General features: G+C 36.3%; 1 protein-coding gene across 7 annotated transcripts in view; it reads right to left on the reverse strand.

The window, feature by feature from the left end:
• The window catches only part of RASAL2 (RAS protein activator like 2), a 373,545-nt gene that overhangs the window by 144,177 nt on the left and 209,004 nt on the right, over positions 1-20,364 (reverse strand). Inside the window, exon 1 of one of the 7 annotated variants that reach the window (XM_059145578.1) lies at positions 18,962-19,206. The exons of the other annotated variants lie outside the window; for them this stretch is intronic. Within the exon in view, the coding sequence (XP_059001561.1) occupies positions 18,962-18,974 (13 nt within the window). The 5' untranslated portion in view covers positions 18,975-19,206. Of the gene's footprint in view, positions 1-18,961; positions 19,207-20,364 lie in introns of those variants that run through there. 7 annotated transcript variants of the gene reach the window in all.

A 20,364-nucleotide genomic window follows, 5' to 3' on the forward strand; every position in this document is an offset into this window, starting at 1 on the left:
TTAACTGTTGATTTTCTCTACTGCATGTTTGATTTCATTCCTATTCTTACCCTTCTTTTCTAACTTCTGGTTTTTTTGTTTTTGTTTTTGTTTTTACTGTCGTGCTATTTTTCTAACTTCAAGTTCTACTCTAGCTGAATCATACAAGTTTTGACACCTAATATTTTTATCATCATTCAGTTAAAAATATTTTCTAACTTCCATTATGACTCTTTGTTGAACCCTGCATTATTAGAAGTGGTTTTTTTAATGCTTTTAGGAAGACAGATTAAAAATATATATATTTATTCCACTTAGTTGCTTTCAATGGATTATTCAGAAACCCTTCCCCACCCTTACCAAAACAAAGAGCGTACAGTAGATTCTGCAGTGAAAAACGCAAATTGAACTACATGTACTGTTTGATTCTACTGACAACAAAACCCAGAAAAAAATATCTATACTCATGTGTTACTCTCTCTCACACACACACACACACACATGCAGAATCTGGAAAGATAAATATTAATTGTTAATTGTAGTTACACATGCAGAAAATAACAATTCCTGGAGTGTAAGGGAAGGAAGAGCTTTTATACCTGGGCTTGGTTTAAATTTTTTACAAGCAGCAGCTATTATTATTATTTTTTTAATTAAGATTCAATTTAGGGGCGCCTGGGTGGCTTAGTAGGTTAAGCCTCTGCCTTCGGTTCAGGTCATGATCTCAGGGTCCTGGGATCGAGCCCCGCATCAGGCTCTCTGCTCAGCGGGGAGCCTGCTTCCTCCTCTCTCTGCCTGCCTCTCTGCCTGCTTGTGATCTCTGTCTGTCAAATAAATAAATAAAATCTTTAAAAAAAAAAAAAGCCTTTAAAAAAAAAAAAAAAAAAAAAAAGATTCAATTTAAAATAGACCCAAATAAAAAATTCTACTATTGTAATAGATTATAAAATTATATATAATCAGGGTAGCAATGAACTTGATCCTTTATTCAATTAATTTCTTTGGCCTTCAAATACAATTCATTTGAACTCAGGAAACACAAATTTATCTTACTTATGATGTCTCACAAACAAGACCCTAAGACTCCTAGTTTTTGAGTCAAAACCTATATATCTGTTCTTTCTATGTCACGCAGATTCCATTTACTACCACATTCTCTTTTTACCTCCCTTAAAGAATAGGGTAAATATTTGGTGGCTGTTTTATACAAGCTCTGTATTTCTGTTCTTCGTGCTGAACCATCTCAATGTCTTTAAGTTTTCTTCAGAGTCTTATTTTCTAGGTTTTCCATCACAAAACAACCAAAATTTCTTAGATACAGTACACAGAAAAGACCACAATACTCTAATAGGGGCTGTAACTAAAACAAAGTTACTTAACATCTCTTAAATATTTAATGCTTATATTATGCATGAGGGTATCCCCACTGTTTTCTTAACCATAATACGGCATTACATATTAGCTTATCTACTATGACCCTTAAATATTTGCATATGGTTTAATATTTCTACCTTTATTTATATAGAATTTTTCACTAGAAATTCTATTATCTGTATCTTTGTTTTTCCTCAGTGCTTCTAAGAGATACTTTCCAGGACTTAAAACTATACATTGAGACTGTGGACAGCTATTTCTGTTGCTGAGTATTTAAGACAGCAACATACCAAGCATATTCAGAATTCAAAAAGTAATTGGCTTATTAGTTCATAATCTAATAGCAAATAAATAAAAGTAAATATTTAGAAAGATGAGTGACACAACTTGTCAAGAATTATGAGGCATTAAATGAAAGGCATTTGTAAAGGTCTGTAACTGGAGGGCAGAATGGAAAATGGGCAGGAAACGATCATGATGTTGAAAATATGTAACATCTTTATAGGCCTAGTGGACTTCTTAAGAGTACTGATCTTTCTTTAACAGCAAAATAATTTGAGAAAAGGGGGACCTGGGTGGCTCAGTTGGTTAAGTGTCTGCCTTCGGCTCAGGTCATGATCCCAGGGTCCTGGGACTGAGCCCCGCATCAGGCTCCCTGCTCAATGGGGAGTCTGCTTCTCTCTCTGACCCTACTCATGCTCTCTCTCTCTCTCTCGCTCTCTCAAACAAATAAATAAAATCTTTAAAAAAAAAATAATTTGAGAATCAGTAGGCCTTCAACTTTTTAATTCATTTTTTTTTTAAAATTCAGGACTGTCATTAGTTGATGATGAATAGGAGGTGGGTCACATGTTCACCAACAGTTAATTTGGCATTAGCACAGTTAAACACTTGTATTTTCTATTATTTTATTTTAAATGGGTGACAAATTGAATACAAAAACGTTGATATCACAAAAAAGCATGGGTTTCATGAAACAAATATAATTTAATTGAAATAAAGACAAGAACTGGGCTTTTAAAAAGATTTTATTTATTTGACAGAGAGAGAGAGAGCGAAGAAAAGCAGGAGAGTGGCTGGCAGAGGAAGAGGGAGAAGCAGGGAGCAGCAGGGAGCCATATGTCGGGCTCAATCCCAGGATGCTGGGATCATGACCTGAGGTAAAGGCAGATGCCTAACCGACTGAGCCACTCAGGCACCCCAAAGATGAGAACTATTAACCATGCTAGAATTGGAGTATCATTAACGTCAATGGAATAGTTTGCATTCAATTGTGAGGGAAGCAAAAAACACAATTAAGAATCTTGTACAGGGCCGCCTGGGTGGCTCAGTGGGTTAAGCCTCTGCCTTCGGCTCAGGTCATGATCTCAGGGTCCTGGGATGGAGTCCCGCACCGGGCTATCTGCTCAGCGAGGAACCTGCTTCCCCCCCACCCCCCACTCTGCCTGCTTCTCTGCCTACTTGTGATCTCTCTGTCAAATAAATAAATAAAATCTTAAAAAAAAAAAAAAAAGAAGAAGAAGAAACTTGTACAAAGGCTTGGTGCTTCTAGGATCTCTTATGGCTAGCCATACTTGATTAGGTTACATTATATGGCAAAGATAATGGTATAGTCATTCTCATGATTATGCAATGTTCTATTGGACTCCATCACTGCAGACTAGAGTAAAATTCTCTCACTGGCTTTGAAGAAGTAAGCTGCCATATTTTGAGAGTGTCAATGAGGCCTATAAATGGTTTTTAGAAGATACCAAGCAAGAAAAAAGGGATCACAGTCCTACAACTGCAAGAGAACTCTGAGCTCTAGATGAGAATGCAGTATGGCTGATATCTTGGATTTGACCTTGTGATACTCTGACGAAACAACCAGCTACACTCTGCCTGGAATTCAGATCTGCAGGAACTGTGAGACAATAAACGTGTGCTGTTGTGAGTCATTAAGCCTGTGGTCCTTTGTTACATAGTGATTGAAAACAATTAATGAGGTATACTAACATGAAAATACTGAGTTTGAGTAAAACAGCAGAGATATGAGGATCTAGTGGAGAAGACTGTTTATAAATGAATCCAGAAATAGAACTAAACACTTGCATTTTAATAGTATAGAACTGGAAGGATAGGATGGAGGGGTACAGTTTATCTGAGAAGAAAGACATGTTCAAGAGTACATCATGTTTGCATTTTTGCAAAGAAAAAGAAGGAAATTACATTTATTATTAAGTACCTTCCATTTATTGTGTTGGATACTTCCACATTTCAGTGGTAAAAAAGCTGTTTTAATGTGTTTTCTTTTTCTTCTAATATTATAAGTAATCATGTGTCCTTTAAAACAACAAAAATATGTCTTTAAAGCAAAATGATTATTAAAGCCAAGAGTATGGAAAACCCTTGTTAAATCTGTACCATAAACTTGCTAATGACTATGCAAAAAAAATTAATGTGCTTGGCCTGAGTACACATTTATCTTTATATATAATACAGTCATATAAAACAGATGACTACTATAAGAAATTTTCAAATCATTTTTAAAGATTTCGTTCATTTATTTATTTGACAGAGAGACAGAAAGAGAGAGAGCACAAGCAGGCAGAGCAGCAGGCAGAGGGAGAGAGAGAAGCAGGCTCCCCACTAAGCAGGGAGCCCAATGTGGGGCTCAATCCCAGGACTCTGGGATCTTGACCTGAGCCAAAGGCAGGCACCTAACCAACTGAGCCACCCAGGTGCCTCAAAATTTATTTGTTTTCAATTTAAGTGTAGTTGACATCTATTATTATATTAGTTTCAGATGTATAACACAGTGATTTGACAATCCTATGCATTATAAAATGCTCAACCATGGTAGGTACAGTTACTACCTGTTACCACACAAAGTTATTACAATATTATTGACTATATTCCCTATGCTGTACTTTTCACCCTCATGACTTATTTATTTTATGACTGGAAATTTGTACCTCTTAATCCCCTTCACCTATTTTTGCCTTTGCCCCAACCCTCCTCTCTGATAACCAAGTCTGTTTCTTGTAGTCTGTTTCTTGTCGTGTTGTTTTATAGATTCTATAAGTGAATCATATATTTCATATATTATTGCTCTCTCCATTTGTATTCTTTCACTTAGCATAATACCCCTTAAGTGAATGGCAACATTTCATTCTTTCTTATGATGGTGTAATATTCTATTTTACATATATACACCACATCTCCTTTATCCATTCATCTATGGATGGACACTTAAATTGCTTCCCTATCTTGGCTATTATAAACAATGCTGCAATAAAAACAGAGGTATTATATATATCCTTTTAATATAGTGTTTTCATTTTCTTTGGGTAAATACCCTGAAGCAGAACTACTGGATCGTATGGTATTTCTATTTTTATTCCTTTGAGGAAACTCCATACTCTTTTTCTATGACAGCTGTACCAATTTATATTCCCACCAACAGTCATGGAATTCTACCCTTTTCTCCACATTCTCATCAAGACATTATTTCTTGGTTTTTTATATTAGCCATTGTTAACTGGTGTGAAGTACTGTTTCACTGTGGTTATGATTTGCATTCCCCCTGATGACTAGTCATTCTGGGCATCTTTTCATGTGCCTATCTTTTTTTTAAAAAAAGTCTATTCAGGTCCTCTATTCAGATTTAAATTGGATTATTTGTTTTTATGGTGTTGAGTTGTGTAAGTTCTTTATATATTTTGAATACTAAACCCTTATCACATGTTTCATTTGTAAATATCTTCTCTCAGATTTCCTTTTTGTATTTTTTTAAAGATTTTTTAAGTGACCTCTATGCCCAACAGAGGGTTCGCTTAACAATTCTGAGATCAAGAGTTGCATGCTCTACTGACTGAACCAGCCAGGCGCCCCTCCTTTTAATATTATTGATGGTTTCCTTTGCTGTGTAAAAGGTTTTCAGTTTGATAGAATCCCAACTATGTATCTTTTCTTTTGTTTCCCTTGCCTCAAGAGGCAGATCCACAAAAGTACTGCTAAGACTGCTGCTGCAAAGTTTACTCTTATGTTTTCTTTTAGGATTTTTATGGCTTCAGGTCATTTAGGTCTTAGATCCATTTTGATTTTATTTTTGTATAAGGTATAAGAAAGTGGTCCAGTTTCATGCTTTTGCAGGTAGCTTTTGCAGGTAGTTTTCCCACATCATTCATTATGGGAGTGTGATACCTTCAGTTTTGTTGTTCTTTCTCCAGATTGCTGTGGTTTATTCAAGGATTGTTTTTGTTCTGTGAAAAACACTATTGGTATTCGGGTAGGAATTGCATTGAATCTATAGGTTGGTTTGGGTAATATGGACATTTTTATAATACTAATTCTTCCAATCTATGAACGTAGGCTATCCTTCCATTTGTTTCTGTCATTTCAATTTCTTTCATCAATGTCTGATAGTTTTCAGTACAGGTTTTGCACCTACTTGGTTAGATTTATGCCTGGGTTTTTTATTCTTTACAATGCAGTTGTAAATGGAACTGTCTCTTAATCTCTCTTTCTCCTAGGCTATTAGTGTATAGAAATGACACATATTTCTGTATATTAATTTTGTATCCTGTAATTTTACTGAATTCATTTATTACTTCTAATAGTTTTTGTTTGTTTGTTTTGTTTTGTTTTTTGGCGGAATCTTAGGGTTTTCTACAGCATCATGTCATGTGCAAATAGTGGCAGTTTTACTTCTTTCTTACCAATCTGGCTGTCTTTTACTTCTGTTTCTTGTCTGCTTGCTGTGGGTAGGAGGACTTCCACTATATTCAATATAAAGAGGAGATAGTGGACATCCTTGTCTTAATCCTGATCTCAGAGTAAAAGCGTTCAACTTTTCACCATTAAGTATAATGTCGGCTGTGGGTTTGTCACAGATGGTCTTTATTATGCTGATGTACGTTTCCTCTAAACCCACTTTGTTGACAGTTTTTACCGTGAACAGATGTTGAATTTTGTCAAATGTGTTTTCTCTGTCTACTGAAATACCATATGACGTTTATTGTCCATTTTGTTAATGTAGTATATCGTGTTGATTGTACTTGTGGTTACTGAATGATCCCTGAATCCCTGCAATGAACCCCACTTGATCCTGGTGAGCGATCCTTTTACTTATTTTTTTTTTAAGATTTTCTTTATTTACTTGACAGAGGGAGAGAGACAGTGAGAGAAGGAACACAAGAAGGGGGAGTGGGAGCCAGGCTTGATCCCAAGACCCTGAGATCATGATCAGAGCCGAAGGCAGATCCTTAATGAATGAGCCACCCAGGTACCCTGTGAATGATCCTTTTAATGTATTGCTGAATTTGGTTTGTTAATATTTTGTTGAAGATTTTTTCATCTGTGCTCATCAGGGATACTAGGCTGCAATATTTTGTAATGTTTTTGTCTGGCTTTGGTATCGGGGTAATGCTGGCCTTGTGAATGAATCTGGAAGCCTTTCTTCCTCTTTTATTTTTTTAATAGTTTGAGAAGGATAAATAGTAAACTCTTTTTTAGATGTTTTGTAGAATTCACCTGTGAAGCCATCTGATTCTGGACTTTTGTTTGTTAGAAATTTTTTGATTACTGATTCAATTTTATTCTTACAGATTTTCCATTTCTTCCTGACTCAGTCTGGGGAAATTATATGTTTCTAGGAATTTATCCATTTCTTCTAGGTTATCCTATTTGTTGGCATATAATTCTTGATAATAGTCTCTTCTAATCATTTGTATTTGTGTGTTATCTGTTGTAATTCGTCCTCTTTCATCTGTTATTTTATTTACTTGAGTCTGCTCTTTTTTCTTGAGGATTCTGGCTAAAGGTTTATCAATTTTGTTTTTCTTTTCAAAGAAAAAAGTGATCTCTACTACTCTGAAACTCTTAGTTTCGTAGTCTTTTCTAATTTTTTTAGTTTCTATTTCATTTATTTCTGAACTTTATTATTTTCTTCCTTCTACTAACTTGAACTTTGTCTTTTTCTAGTTCCTTTAGGTGTAAGGTTAGATTATTTGAGTTCTTTCTATTATCTTGAGGTAGCCTACAAATTTCCCTCTAAGAACTATTTTTTCTACATGCCGAAGTTTTTGAACTGTTGTGTTTTCATTTTCATTTGTCTACATTTATTTATTTACTTATTTTTAAATTTCTTCTTTGACTTCCTTGTTGACCTACTGGTTATTTGTTTAGCCTGAGCATGTTATTTCCCCCCACCCCCCAATTTTTTCCTTCTAATTGATTCCTAGTTTTATAACATTGTGGTCAGAGAATAGGCTTGACATTATTTCAATCTTCTTAAGTTTATTGAGATTTGTTTTGTGACCTAACATGTGATCCATCCTGGAGAATGTTCTATGTGCACTTGAGAAGCATGTGTACTCTATTATTTTTGGATGGAATGATTTGTATATATCCGTTAAGTCCATCTGGTCCAATGTGTTGTTCAAAGCCACTGTTTCCTTACTGATTTTCTGTTTGGGTGATCCATCCATTTATGTAAGTGGGGTGAAATCCCCTACTATTACTGTATTACTCTCAATTTGTCCCTTTATATCTGTTAATATTTGCTTCATGTATTTATGTGCTCTAGTGTTGAGTGCATAGATATTTACAATTGTTACATCCTCTTTCTGGATTGATCCCTTCACTTTTAGTCTGTGCCATTAAGTTTGAGGCTAGTGTCCTGTGGGCAGGATATAAAGATGTCTTTATTCCCCCTTAAATCCATTCAGCTATGATATGTCTTTTAATTGGAGCATTTAGTCCATTTACATCTAAAGCAATTATTGATAGGTATGTACTTACTGCCACTTTGTTCATTGTTTTCTGGTTGTTTTTGTAGCTCTTCTTTGGTCCTATCATCTCTTGGCCTCTTCTCTTGTGATTTGATGGCTTTCTTAGTATTATGTTTGGATTCCACTCTATTTTTTGTGTATCTAAGTTTTTGATTTGTGATTACCATGAGGTTCATATGTGTAACATCTTTTGTGTATATGTAACATCTTTTGTGTATATACAGAAGTCTGTTAAGTTGATGATTGCTTAAGTTTGAACACATTAAAGCACCACATTTTTACTTCTCCCCTCCACATTTTATGCATACTATATTGTATATTTTTTGTTTTGTGTTTCCCTTGACTAATTTTAGTATATATTATTGATTTTAGTACTTTCGTCTTTTAACATTTTAACCTTCATATTAGCTTTTTAAGTCTTATCTACTTACTACCCTTACTGTAAATTTGGTTTTACCAGTGAAATCTTTTCCGTTGATCATTTTCTTATTTCTAATTATAGACCTTTGTTTTTTCCTTCAAGAAGTCCTTTTCACGGTTCTTGTAAGGCCAGTTTAGTGGTGATGATCCTTTAGCTTTTGTTTGTCTGGGAAACTCACTATCTCTCATTTAATTCTGAATAATAACCTTGCTGGGCAGCATATTCCTGGTTGGTAGCCACTTTTTTTCTGTCCTACAAAGTTATTGTTGAAAAACCAGGTGATAGCCTTATGGGCTTGTATGTAACCATTTGCTTTCCTCTTGTTGCCCTAAAGATTCTCTTGTGCATAATTACTTGCTTTTATCTTGCTGTTTTTAAAATTCTCTCTTTAATTTTCAACATTTTCATCATATTTATATTGGCTTGAACCTCCTTGGGTTCATCTTTTTTGGGGCTCTCTGTGCTTCCTGGACCAGGATGTCTCTTTCCTTTCCCAGATTAGGGAAGTTTCCAGCTGTAATTCTTTCAAGTAAGTTTTCTGGCCCACTTTCTCTCTCTTTTCTCCTTCTGGGAGGAAATACTATAATGTAAATGTTTGTATGTTTGATTCTGTCTCCCAGGGGACCTATAACCAATCTTCATTTTTTTTTTAAAGATTTTATTTATTTATTTGACAGAGAGAGAGAGAGATCACAAGTAGGCAGAGAGGCAGGCAGAGAGAGAGGGGGAAGCAGGCTCCCTGCTGAGCAGAAAGCCCGATATAGGATCAATCCCAGGACCCTGAGATCATGACCTGAGCTGAAGGCAGAGGCTTAACCCATTGAGCCACCCAGGTGCCCCCCAATCTTCATTTTTTAAAATTCTTTTTTGTTGCTGTTGTGCAGCTTGGGTGAACTCCACTACCCTGACTTCCATACTGCTAATCTGTTCTTCTGCATCCTCTAATCTGTGGCAGATTCAAGTTTATTTTTCATTTCAGTTATTTTATTCTGCAGCTCTGATTAGTTATTTTTAAATATTTCTCTCTCTCTTTGATGAAGTTCTGAGCTTATCCATTCTTCCCTCAATTTCAATAAGAATCTTTATGGCCATTACTTTGAACACCTTATTAGATAAACTGCTTACCTCTGTTTTCTTTAGTTATTTTTCTGAGATTTTGTCTTTTTCTTTCCTTTGGAACATATTCCTCTGTCTCTTTATTTTAGTTGATTCTCTGTGTTTGTTTCTATGTGTTACATAGATCAGCTATGTCTCCTGGTCTTAAAACCAGTGGCCTTATATAGAAGGCATCTGCCTCATGACCATCAGAACTAGGAATTCCAGGGGTGTCCCTTGTGTCAGCTGCCTGAGCCCTCCTGTTGTGATTGAGCTGGGAGAGCTGTGGGTGTGCTGGATCTTCAGCCAGCTGCACATGTTGCAGGTGTGCTAGTGGGTGAGACTGGCCACCACCCCCACTCTGTAGGAGTAGCATTGGAGGGACACCAGTTCTGGCTGAGGCTGTCCACTGGATGTGGTGGAGAGGTAATCACTTTGGGGAGGACACTGGTCCCAGCTGAGGCTGCCTGCTAGGTGTGGTAGGGTTGGAGTCACTTTTGAGGGGCATCTGCCAGGGCAGGCAGGTTAGGTGGGGCAGGTACATAGGGGAATGCCAGAGCGGGGTGAGTGATGCTAGCAAAGTAGAAGAGTGTCAGAACTGACTCCTGCCAGCATCCAGCCAGGATAACAGGGAGCAAGAAAAATGGTGCCCAAGCAGCATTTCTATTCCTGGAGAAAGTTCCGATTGATCCCTTACCTCCAGCACATGTCCTAAAATTCGTCAGTAAACCTTCATGTATAACCCAGGTGATTTTTCCAACTGCCACCTCTGTGTTGGGTCTTGAACCAGGTGATATAATGTGCTGGCCCTTTAAGAGTGGAGTCTCAGTTTCCTAGAGCCCTCTGCCTCTTCCGGAGTTAAACTCCACTAATATTCAAAGGCAAACACTGTGGGAGCTCATCTTCTTGGTGCAGATTCTCAGGGTTGGGGGTGTTCAATATGGGGCTTGATCCCCTCACTTTCCAGGGAGGATATTCTATGCCTGGGATATCCCCTCAGCTTGTGGGTCACTGTGCCAGGGATTTGACTGTGTTTCCTCTCCTCCTACTATTCCCAACATGGCTCTTCTTTATTCTATAGCTGTGGAAGAGCTGTTCTGCTAGTTTTCAGGTCATTTTCAGAGTGAGTTACTTTATATGTAGTTGTAGCCTTGATGTGTCCATGGGAGGAAGTGAGCTCAAGATCCTCCTACTCTACTATCCTCCCCCTTCCTTATTATAAAATATTTTTTAATTGAGGCATGACATATGAAAATTAGTGTTTTATATTATACACTCAGAGCTTGCAAAAAAAAAAAAAAACAACCTACGATTTACATAGTGCAATTTCATTTTGAAGATGTACATGCAAGTCTGGTCTCTCAGATACCTTCACCATCCAATCCTTTAAATGACCCAAAATGTAAAGTCCTTTACTGTACACACAGACGACTTTCAATATGAAAATGAACACAGTATCATTCCTCATCCCCTATATAAACAAAAAGGACTTTCAAAGAATATCAACATCTTAGAAGTTTGCTTAGTTTGAAGGTTTTGTTTTTTGGATTTTTAAAAATCAAGATGGAGAAATTACAGCAATATCTCTTCCCAAACGTTTTGCTAAAGTATAAGATTCACTCAGAAAAGTGTATAAATAATGAGAATACAGATTAATAAATTTTCTCAAATGTAACTCATCCCAATAACAAGCATTGGGGTTAAACAAAATGGGACAAAACAGAACAGAACATTGTCAGCAACCAAATACCTCCTTTATATATACCCTTTTCTAGTCCTTACGCCATACAGATAATCACCATCCTGACTTCTATCACCTCTGATGAGTTTCAACTATATATAAATGGAACCACACAGTGTATATATTCTTTTGAGACTAACTTTTCAGGCTCAACATATATTTGTGAGATTTATTCTGTTGCATGAAGCAGTAGTTTGTTCTCTGACAATGCTCTAGAGAGTTCCATTGCATAAGCAAACAATTCTATTCATTCTACTGCTGATGAACATATGGGTAGTTTCTGATTTTTTAGCTGTTTCAAATGGGGCTATTATGAACCTTTTTGTACAGGTTTTTTGGTGAGCCTATTTACGCATTCTGTTGGCACATAAATAAGTCTGGAATTGCTGGGTCATGAAGCATTGTTTGGCATAATTAGATATTGTCAAATAGTGCTCCAAAATAGTTATAAAATTAATACTTATAATCGGCAATATATAAAAATTCCTTTTGTTCTAGATTCTTTTCAACATTTCATATTTTCTATTTTCCTTATTTTAGATACTCTGAGGCGATGGAATCCCATTTTGGTTTAAATTTGTGTTTCCCTGATAACTAAAATAACTGAGTACCTTTCTGTATTCTGAATGGCCACCTGGTTCGGTTTTTTTTTGTAAAATGGGAATTCAAGTCTTACTTTTTTCTCATTGATGTGTAGGAGTTTGTTATATATAATGAATGGATAATAAAATTTTAAAATTTCTCTTTTCAAACAAAACAAATGAATAAGCAAATGAAAAGCAGAATCAGACTATAAATACAGGGAACAAACTGATGGTTACCAGAGCTGAGGGGAGAAGAGAGTATGGGAAAAATGGGTGAAGGAGAGTGGGAGATGCAGGCTTCCAGTTTGGAATGAATAAGTCACAGAAATAAAAGATACAGTATAGGGAATATAGTCAATGATACTGTTCTAGGTTGACAGACGGTAGTTACACTGTGGTGAGCATAGTATCACACACAGAGAAGTTGAATCACTATGTTGTATACCTGAAACTAAAATATTGTATGTCAACTATACTCAAATAAAAAAATAATAAAATAAAATTTTCTCTTTTCAGATTGCCAGAGAAAAATATAACATAAGCAACACCTGGATTAAACCTGAAGAACCTCAAAACAGTTTCTATTCTCCTGTAACCTGGGCTTGACAGGAGAAAAGAGAAATAAAAAGTCTATCTTTAAATATTTAATTCAAGAACTAAACAAAATGAAAATGGGTTTATAATTTCTGACACTGGAAGAAACCTAGTAGGAAACTGTCATAAATTACTGTACTATGTAGCAATAAAATAGTCATACCCTTGAAGTTCACTATTTTTTGCTAATTAAAATTTCATTGTCAAATACATTTTGCAGTTTGCTCACAGCAACATATGTTTCTGAAAATAAAACAACAACTAATAAATAATTGGTTGGGTTTTCCTTTAAAAGGACCAGAAAAAGGCCTGGGTTCTGATTTTTTTTTTTTTTTTAAGATTTTATTTATTTATTTGACACAGAGAGAGAGGGGGAGAGCATAAGTAGGCAGAGTGGCAGGCAGAGGGAGAGGGAGAAGCAGACTCTTGCTGAGCAGGGAGCCTGACATGGGGCTCTATCCCAGGACCCTGAGATCATGACCTGAGCCGAAGGCAGTCACTTAACTGATCAAGCCACCCAGGTACCGCTGGGCTCCGATTTTAAATACCTTTCCATTTAAAAACAAAATTGGGGCACCTGGGTGGCTCAGTCAGTTAAGTGTCCAACTCTTGATTTCAGCTCAGGTCATGATCTTAAGGGTTGTGAAACTGAGCCCCATGTCGGGGTCTGCACTAGGTGTGGAGTCTGCTTAGGATTCCTCCCTCTCTCTTCTTTTGCCCCTCCCCCTACTTGTACTCTCTCTCTCCAAAGTAAAAAATAAACAAATAACATCTTTAAAAAAATAAAAAAACAGAACACCCACCCTACCCCACCCACAAAAAACAAAACAAAACAAAACAAAACCTGAAATAAAGTCCTGTCAGCATGGGTTTACCTAAACAGTTCTACTGAGGCACAAGGGACAAACAAATCTAGGTCCATTAGGCTGCTGCTTTTCTCTTTACAATAAATTCCCTTTGCATAGCACATTTTGGTTTTGTATTGGCTAAAAAGTGTTTCTAAAGGAAATTTGTTTTCATTCCTGTTATGACAGCATGTCATGTTTGACACCATGTTTTTAGTTTTGTTAATAAAAATGGTTGACACCAAGTCCAAACAAAAAAAAAAACCTACTTTTTGAAAATTTACCTTTAAAGGTTGATCATCAATAAATTTAAATACTGAGTGCTGCATTTGTAAGGGAAGGAAATGAATAAAAATAAAATTACTAAAAATGTATTTCAAAATTTTAGCAATATATAACTATAAATAAAATATAACTATGTAAATATTTACAATCAAAATAATGGTACTGGTGAAATAGAGTGACATTTATTGTTTCAGGAAACTACTGTGCTATTTCACTGAACTTCATTCAAGTGGAGAAAAAATGCTTCAAGGAAAATCTTATGGTATATGTAAGCAAATTCCACAGAAGATAAAATAAAGACTTTAATTCATTAAATATCTTCTTAAATTTCAGCTGTGTAATGGTGACTCACAAAAATCAAACCAACTCGGGTACCTGGGTGGCTCAGATGGTTAAGCGACTGTTTGGCTCAGGTCATGATCCTGGAGTCCCAGGATAGAGTTCCGCATCGGGCTCCCAGCTTCATAGAGAGTCTGCTTCTCCCTCTCACCTTCTCCCCTCTCATGCTCTCTCTCTCTCTCAAATATATAAATAAAATCTTAAAAAAAAATATCAGACCAAGTACTATGTGATGCTATTCCTCTAACCACACGCAGAAAACAATCTATTACCTTTTCTTTGATGATTATTTCTCAAACTTTGAGAAAATGCTAATAAGAAATATTGTATAATCATACTGGGCTAACTCTAAGAAATGAGCTCTTTAAAACAAGCTCTTGGTATACAAGCAATGATTATCATTCCCTGTTAAGAGACTTATCGTATCTTGTCCTGTTCTCTGACTGAACAAACCCATATCTTTCTATATATTCACGCAGTCTTATTGTTTTTTTCTGGCTCTTCTTGTACTCACTTTGACACATCATTCCTTTTCTTAAAAAGAGGGGGAGGATAAATTATTTTATATTGTATGCGTTTCTGGAAAAAGGAATTATTTAAGTAGAGACCCAAACATCTTATTTTCTCCTATCTGACCCAACAGATGAGAAATCAAATCAACTATATACCACCCATTTGAAGTATAATTTAACAAAAAAGTTTCAAACCAGAATATTAAAAAGTAGAAGAATATCCAGTTTTTCTAGTCTTCATATTAACTAAGGTATTGTCTGTAAATCATTAACTATGTAACAGTGCTGTTAAAAAATTTTTCAAAGGCACTCCACAGTCTTTGGAATTAGATGCAAGACACCAGAGTTAGCAACCTGTCCAACAGGTTGGCTGTCCTATGTGACACCTGATCCTTGAATGACACTTGCTAGATCCTGGCAGCTTAAGTTCCTTACGCTGGAAAGCCTGACATAAGAAAGAGCAAGCAGAACCAGATAGCTTTTTCTTCAAAGAATAGCACTGCACATAAATAACTTTCCAACTCGCTGCTTCAGCAATTCATTTATTCCCCAAATACTGTAAACCTGAGAATGACAGAAATATGGAGTCTCCAGAGACTCAAATTATTGATAAGAACTCCTCACTGGCTCCTTCTTTAGTGTTTAACTTTGTAATGGTAAAGTCTGAGTAGGGGCATGGAGGACACCAGAAAAGATAAAGACCATCTGAATTTTAATGACTGATTCAGTAAGTTTCTCCTACTTGTCAAGTATGTACAAAGAAAGTATTATCACTGGCAATGCTTAAGGCTTCCAAACACAAGCTGAGATCATACCCATAATTAAATGTGGAATCTGGTAGACTGAATCCCAATAAGCACTTAAAAAAAAAAAAAAAGAAGGGGGGAAGGAGAAGAAAGAGGAGGATGGGGGACGGGGGAGGAGGAAAAGAAGAGGAAGAAGAAGGAGAAGAAGAAGAAGAAGGGGAGGAGGAGGAGGGAGAAGAAAAGGAAGAAGAAGAAAAAGAAAAGACAACTATAAGAAGTCATATTGCTGAGTCATGACTTTTTTTAAAAGATTTTATTTATTTATTTGACAGACAGAGACCACAAGTAGGCAGAGAGGCAGGGGGTGGGGGGAAGCAGGTTCCCTGCTGAGCAGAGAGCCCGATGCGGGGCTCAATCCCAGGACCCTGAGATCATGACCTGAGCCGAAGACAGAGGCTTAACCCACTGAGCCACCCAGGTGCCCCATGACTCATTTTTTTAAAAAATAATTGTTCACTAGTAAACAACAGAACATAATCATTTTTTCCCCTCTCTTCACTAAGAACTAGATATTTGAAGGAAGTTTATGCAACTCAAGTATAAGAAGCTGTTGAAATTTATTTCACAACAATCACCTACTCCTTTACTAAAACCTGGTATACAGGGAACTAAAAACAGGAACCGACACGAACAACCATTAGAGAGCATGAAAGAACAGAAGAGAACAGAAAGAACAAAGCCAGACTGTAACACTTTTTTTCACTAGAGGCCAGTGAAGGTCAAGAATGAAGCAGAAGGGGAAATACATCCATCTTGTACACATAAAAGGATTCCCAGAGTTCTGAGTGAATAATCAGGTAACTTTTACAAGTAAAGAATTACTTTGACAACTCAGAACATTTTAGATGTCCAGCCTCAAGCCCTTGCTCTTGGTCTGTGTTTTATCTTTGCTTTTGTTTGAAAAGATTTCATTCTTACGGTTTTAATGGGATACAAAACACAAAATTATATCTAAGAGGTAGAAAGAAACTGAAGCAAAAAAGGAGAAATAGCAACTCCTTTGAAAGAGACAAAAGTTTTAATCAACTATACAGCCAACCTTTTATTAGACAAATGCCACTGTTATATTACAGAGCTCTTTACCTTTTTTGAAAATTTAGTATAAAAACTGTATGTCTAAGGAGAGAGAGAGTATATATATTTCATGAAAAAAAAACATTTTAAAGAAATTAATATCAAGGAAAAACCAAGAAGATAGAAAAGGGGTCTGCCTCAAGAAAACACTGGTCAAAGAGAATTCTTTCATACCCACATGAGAGTTTCTTTTCTTATACCACTCATTTCACTCCGCCCCTTCTATTCCCATTTAAATATTGTCTTCAGTCACACAATTGCTTATTATTGCTTTGCTTGAACACAGCATAAACCTGCATAATCTTATAACTGTGTTCTGGAGAGGAAAAGTAATATGTGTTTCCTTCTAATACTTTCTCTCTCTAAGGCATGGTAGTGAGTTTCATAAGGGTTAGTTTGGTTAATAAAATAGCTTCTTTCAAGTTAAGTTAGTAATATATCAGCACTACATTAATGACCAATGACTGTTTCTGATGTAGAGAAATACACTCAAGCCAAATGTCCATCCTAGTATCTATCTGTCTATCCACCTATCACACACACACACATAACATTACACAAACACACACACACACACCATGGCAGTCCCTCACATGCTCCATGAAGGATAAAAGACAAGAGAAAGATCTAAGCTGTGTGTATTACAACATGAATACTGCTAACTGGATAAGAGCATTATGTCCTCATTCTCACAGTCATCAAGTCCTCTTATAAACAGTGTGCATGGACTCTGCACGAAGACAAACAGTCTCTTGTTTCCTGCTGGGTGGAGAATGCACTTTGTAATTTGGTTTCCGATAGCCAAGAGCAGTAATGAAACTATTCCTTACAACTTACTGCTCATCCTACACAGACTTGTAAATCACCACACAGGCTCTGTCGAAAACTGGAATGAGCAGGTCAAGCTTTAACACAATAGGGCCACGTCCCTTCACTGTGCTTATAGCCACATCGAGCTAACTTGTTCCCAGGAGCTGTAAAGAGCCATGACAGATTCTTTTGACAGTGGCTATCTCTACTATTTAGCTCCCTAGAATAGTGTGGCCTCTCTCAACCCCACAATGGTCTGCACGAAAATGGAAAAGGCAGCAACCTTTTTTAGGGACTAAATGAAAATGTATGAAGACAGATGTCCTCTGTCTGTGGTGGCTCTTGAGCTCCTCCACTGAAGTTATTCTCTCACACAATTTGAGAGGGAGTAACAGAGGACCCTTATGAATGGAGGAGAAACAGAGCTGGACCTTGGATAAGGAAGCAAGTGGTCCAAATGGATGGATAATTTTAAAACGTTCTCTCACATTGAAAAATAAACACAGAGAAGGCACTGAATATGGGATGATTTTTTGCTACCCGTAAATAGATACAAATCACAAAATTAGAGAAAAGCTGACTAAAAGTATACAGAAGATTGCTAAGTCCTAAAGTCTTCAAGAGAAATTAAAGTCAATTTGAAAGAATTTTAATTTCATATACAAATATTCAGAATATGCCACAGCTATGTAATTGTTTATATAAAAGCAGAATGCAAACTATAGGCATTTTCCTTAATTGAAAGCCATTTTTTCTTTCTGATACTTAGTTACATATTTTTGGTTTTGATCAAGAGTGCAGTATTAATATAGATTTGATAACATCCAGTCACCAGTATCTCTTTCCCATAAGATCTTAATCTAGGTTTATAATGCATTTGATCTATTTATGTCATAACTCATGCTACTTGAGGCCAACAGATATGGTATAGAGAAAACATAAACCCTAAAAGTATCTGGTACCATGAAAACAACAGTAAACTGAAAATGAGGACATGTAGATTCTCATTTTAATTCTGTTTCTGTGTGATCTTGAGCAAGCCCTAGATCCCCTAGTCCTCAAGGTTCTCATTGAAAATGGACAGACTGGCCTATAGATGATCTCTAAAATCTCGTTCAGATTTCATTTTCAAGGAGCTAATTGGTTAAAGTCCCTAACTTGTCATCTATTGGCAAAGGATATTAAAAGTCTACCTTGGGCAGAAAAAACAGGCCAAGTTCTCATCTGAATGCAGTACTGTTGTGTACAGATCCAACCTGTTGAACTTTCCGAATGACACAGATTTATTTATGTGCTTCTAAGACTCAAGCAAGGGTATTAAATTCTTATTGATGGTCAATATATTTTGTCTCCCTAAAAGAGAAATGAGCTGTATCCATTCCCAGTCATCGTAATATTTCATAGAGAATTTTGGGGAAGATCCAGAATAAGAATCCACTTCAAATTATTAAAAGAACAAGTAAATGCTGCATTGTTAATATTTTGCTATGATCGTTGCTCTTTTAATGTATCTGGCCCTTCTTAGGCTGGATTTTTGTACTGGAATGCTGAGAGCTTCCACACAATATTCCTGTGAACTGACAGGAACAAAAACAAACCTACTTCTTTAAAGCCAATAATCACAAAGGTTAGCAGTCACTGTAGTTGTGTAATAAAAATAAACCTCCACATTCCCTTTAAGTATATACAAACGTAATTTCAGACTCAGACAGACTCGAGGAACTCTTACCTGGGGTCTGCATTCTGCGAAGTTTCTGGGTGTTGCTAACATGATCCTTCCGGCATGCCAGTCAGAAACTCAAAACACTCGTATACCATCCTCGCCCGAGCTCGCTCTGGCTGGCGCTCACGCTCTCTCTTTTTTGCTCTCGCTCTGTGCCTCAGACAGTTTGGAATGCAGAAAAGCCAGAGCCAACGCCAGTCAACTCAAGCCTTTTTTTCTTTTCCCCAGTTCTTTTGCTACAGAGCATTAAACAATAGGCACCCTTCCTTCCTCACTGCGCCTCTCCAGCACAGCACTGGATGCAGGCAACTTACTTTAGGGGAAGCAATGGATTTACCAAGCTAGAAAATTCATTTCTTTCTGTCCCAAGAGGCAGTAGGATGGATGTGTGCATCTCTGCATTTTAAGAGGAGACTTCTTTTTTTCCTTAAAAGCAGTGTATTTCAAAATCTGTCATATTTTAGAAAAAGGAAAAATAATACAAATTTCAGAGATTATTTTTGAATGTTATTATACTGAATCAAACATAAACTTTTTGAAGTACAAAAATCAGGTGAATATCTTACAACTAGTGTGGTCTTTAAAGAAGTATATATCTGCTAATATACCTATTAATATATTAAATTCACCCCATAGATCACTTTATTACAATAGGATAGTTCAAACTGGGAAAAGAAAAATTTTACATCCCCAAATCCTTCATTCAGCACTTAAGCTAGAACTTCATTTTAAAAATAAAGAAAAAAATTAATTTTATAAACTGGTTCTTAATTCTTACGTCAACTAGATATGATGAAATTATAGATAATACCACAGTTCTGTTATCATTTCAACTTGCTTTAAAATCAGACATATTTCTAGGGAAATCAGACATATTTCCAGGGTTCTCCCCTTACATTCCAAGAAAGGAAGACAAGTTAACGACGTAATCTTCATTACTGGTATGATGACCGGGCACATTATGCGGCGGCTCAGTTGCTGAGGTAGCATGTCACGATTGATCAATTAAAAAATTCAGTTTGAACCACGGAGCAGATCCCACCTGCCACTCCAGACAGAGGAACAGGACAGGCAAGAGAAGAACATAAGATCAAGCTTTTATCTACCATTTAACAAACAGCTCATGGGAAGACATATACTCTATCTAGCTATATTTATGTATATATTTTATATGTAATCTATCTCTCACACACTATCTAGATATACATACATACACATAGATATGCACATATACATATACATAAGGTGTGTGTGTGTGTGTGTGTGTGTGAACATATGTATAGTCTTTTTTTCCTTTTTTCTCCCTTTAAAGTCTCCTTAAACACCATCTGATTTGATTTTGATTATCTAGTCTCACCTTCCTTGAAAATCATTAATGTTTTAACATTGCACTTTCCTCTGCCTTTACT

The sequence above is a fragment of the Mustela lutreola genome, chromosome 14, assembly GCF_030435805.1.
Source record: "Mustela lutreola isolate mMusLut2 chromosome 14, mMusLut2.pri, whole genome shotgun sequence".
Lineage (NCBI taxonomy): Eukaryota > Metazoa > Chordata > Mammalia > Carnivora > Mustelidae > Mustela > Mustela lutreola.